The sequence below is a fragment of the Lactuca sativa genome, chromosome 1 (genome assembly GCF_002870075.4).
Source record: "Lactuca sativa cultivar Salinas chromosome 1, Lsat_Salinas_v11, whole genome shotgun sequence".
Classification (NCBI taxonomy): domain Eukaryota; kingdom Viridiplantae; phylum Streptophyta; class Magnoliopsida; order Asterales; family Asteraceae; genus Lactuca; species Lactuca sativa.
This window is the reverse complement of record NC_056623.2, coordinates 85,613,814-85,616,084: the sequence shown is the minus strand read 5'-3', so window position 1 is coordinate 85,616,084 and position 2,271 is coordinate 85,613,814. Positions and strand designations below refer to the sequence as shown.

General features: G+C 29.1%; 1 protein-coding gene across 1 annotated transcript; it reads right to left on the bottom strand.

Moving 5' to 3' along the window:
- Positions 1 to 876: 876 nt before the first annotated feature.
- On the bottom strand, positions 877 to 2,014 carry LOC111887883 (uncharacterized). The gene is made up of 2 exons (XM_023884021.3): positions 1,421 to 2,014; positions 877 to 1,036 (listed from the first exon to the last, which is right to left on the bottom strand). Exon 1 carries the CDS (start codon positions 1,894 to 1,896, stop codon positions 1,429 to 1,431), a length of 468 nt encoding a protein of 155 aa, XP_023739789.1. The 5' UTR covers positions 1,897 to 2,014; the 3' UTR covers positions 877 to 1,036; positions 1,421 to 1,428.
- Positions 2,015 to 2,271: the final 257 nt, after the last annotated feature.

Sequence of the window (2,271 nt, the reverse complement as noted above, 5' to 3'; positions counted from 1 at the left end):
CACTAATAAACTTACTTTTTAAATTCAAAATTCCCAAAATTAAAACTCATTAGTTTTTTTTCTTTATTTAAAATATTTGTTTAAATTTAAAAGATGAAAACAAATTTCATTATAATAAATCATTATTTTTCTTATTTTGTTATAATTCAAAGTTCTAAAATATTTTGATCTTTATATTTAACTTTTTTTTTTATTATATTAACTCATATAATACATAAGTCTTACAACTAGTAGAATTTTTTAAAATAAAATTATATATTTTCTCAATTGTGGTGAACATGATGATTATGTTTGGTTTGGTTTGGTTTTTTTTTTTTTTTTTTTTTTTTTTGACTAAACCAGAAACGTTTGACTTTTGATGTTGTTAAAAGAAATTGTTGATTTTTTCGGTTTTGATTTTCCAGATTTCCAGTTTTTTAATATTATATTTAATCTTTTGTGTTTTTTCATTTACCATGATAAAATATAACAAAAAAACAAGTAATATACTAAAAAGTAATACAAGATGACGTAAATCCATGTTTATTATTTTAATTTTCAATAAAAACCGAAAATAAATATTAATTATTTAATTTATTTAATCAATTAAACTCATATAAAACGATATCAATTTAGGTATTTTTGGTTGGTTCGGGTTTTCAGACTACTGACTAGACTGAACCTAAAAATCCAGTTTTTATCAATTAGATTCTTATAATTGTATTTTCTTCCTTTGATGCTTCATACCATTTTGTGTCTTATTATACTTTGATAATAATAAAAAAAAATCATTATGAAACTTTTAGAATATAAAATTTGAAAAGAGTGTTTTCATCTTTAACTAATAACACAATCAAGTTTCTATGTTTGGAAAAATGAATTGAACAAAAGATAGAATTAGAAACATAAAAAAGGAATAGAAGTTTTTATTAATCCAATTGAGAATTTACATAGAAACTAAGACATTCAAAAGGAAAATATTTACTATGCGGAACTTAGTTACATCATAAAACACTTTGGAACAGATTTGTTTGACTCGAAATCTTGCTCAAAATCCCTGCAAAAAAATTCAATAGTATGAATGAAAATTCAAGTTCTTGAAGAATCCTCCATTGCCAATTTTCATTCATGATCCTTGATAACTTGAGATACGATCAATCATGGGGTCAAGACCAAAGAGGGTGACTTAAATGCAGAACTAAAATCATAAATTAAGTATATTAATCAATGAACTCGTTTAAGTTGCAACAGTTAAAATTGTGTTGATGATCTGTATGATTATAGAATAATCAGATAACTAAATCAATATACATCTATATACCAATTATGTTTATAATCTGTCATAATTGAAGTCGTTCATCGTAGTTGCAGAAGTACAAGTATCTTTTTGAATCAAATCAGAATTTTCAACACAGATCCACTTGGCATAAAACAGAATTACCTTTCGATTTAAATCGATTGAGAGTAGGATTCGTCATCCTCTGCGTAAGCTTTGCTCTTACAATCGGGAACATCCTGGAACATATCAGCTGGCAATTTCTTCGACAAAGCCCCAACATGAAACTCGAGCATATCAGAACCCGAATCCATATCCATACCCGTAACACTTAGCCACAAGAACAGTTCTTTGGCTTGAATACCGGAAACATCAGAGACTGATCCGTAACTCAACTTGCCTTTGATGTTCTTGCTGTAGTAGACAGTCTGATCTTCGAATTTAACGTAGCAGGGACGTTTGAGCTGAACGGTGAAGGCGCCGTCGGTGGGGGAGATATTGTAGGAATCGACGGCGTTAGGTAGGATGCCCTTTGGTAGGCCGTATTCCGGGAGGAGATCGTGGATTTCGGTGGCGATGGCGGTGGTTGTGAGGTGGATTGAGATTAAAGCGATGAGTAGTGATCGGTTGATGGACGCCATTGATGGATTGTTGGAGATTAGTTTACAGAACTCAGAGTCAACTCGAAGGCTAATAATGTTTAAAACGAGTTTAGGAATTGCCCTTTTACATCTATCTGTCACATTTGTATTTGATAAGGTGGTTATCATGTGACATCTAGCGTAACATTTTTGTATTCTATTTACTTTTTTCTTCATAATTTAACGCGTAAATTACAATTTTGGTCTTTATGATTACCACTAGTTTTAGTCCAATTTTTTAAAAATTGATATGGATGACTATCCAGTGTTTTTTTTTTAAAAAAAAAAAAAAAAGCCTTATCTAACTATCCTGTTTTAAAAATGCCTTATCATAATATATGTATCATAAAGAAGTTTTCTAAGATATATTTAGAG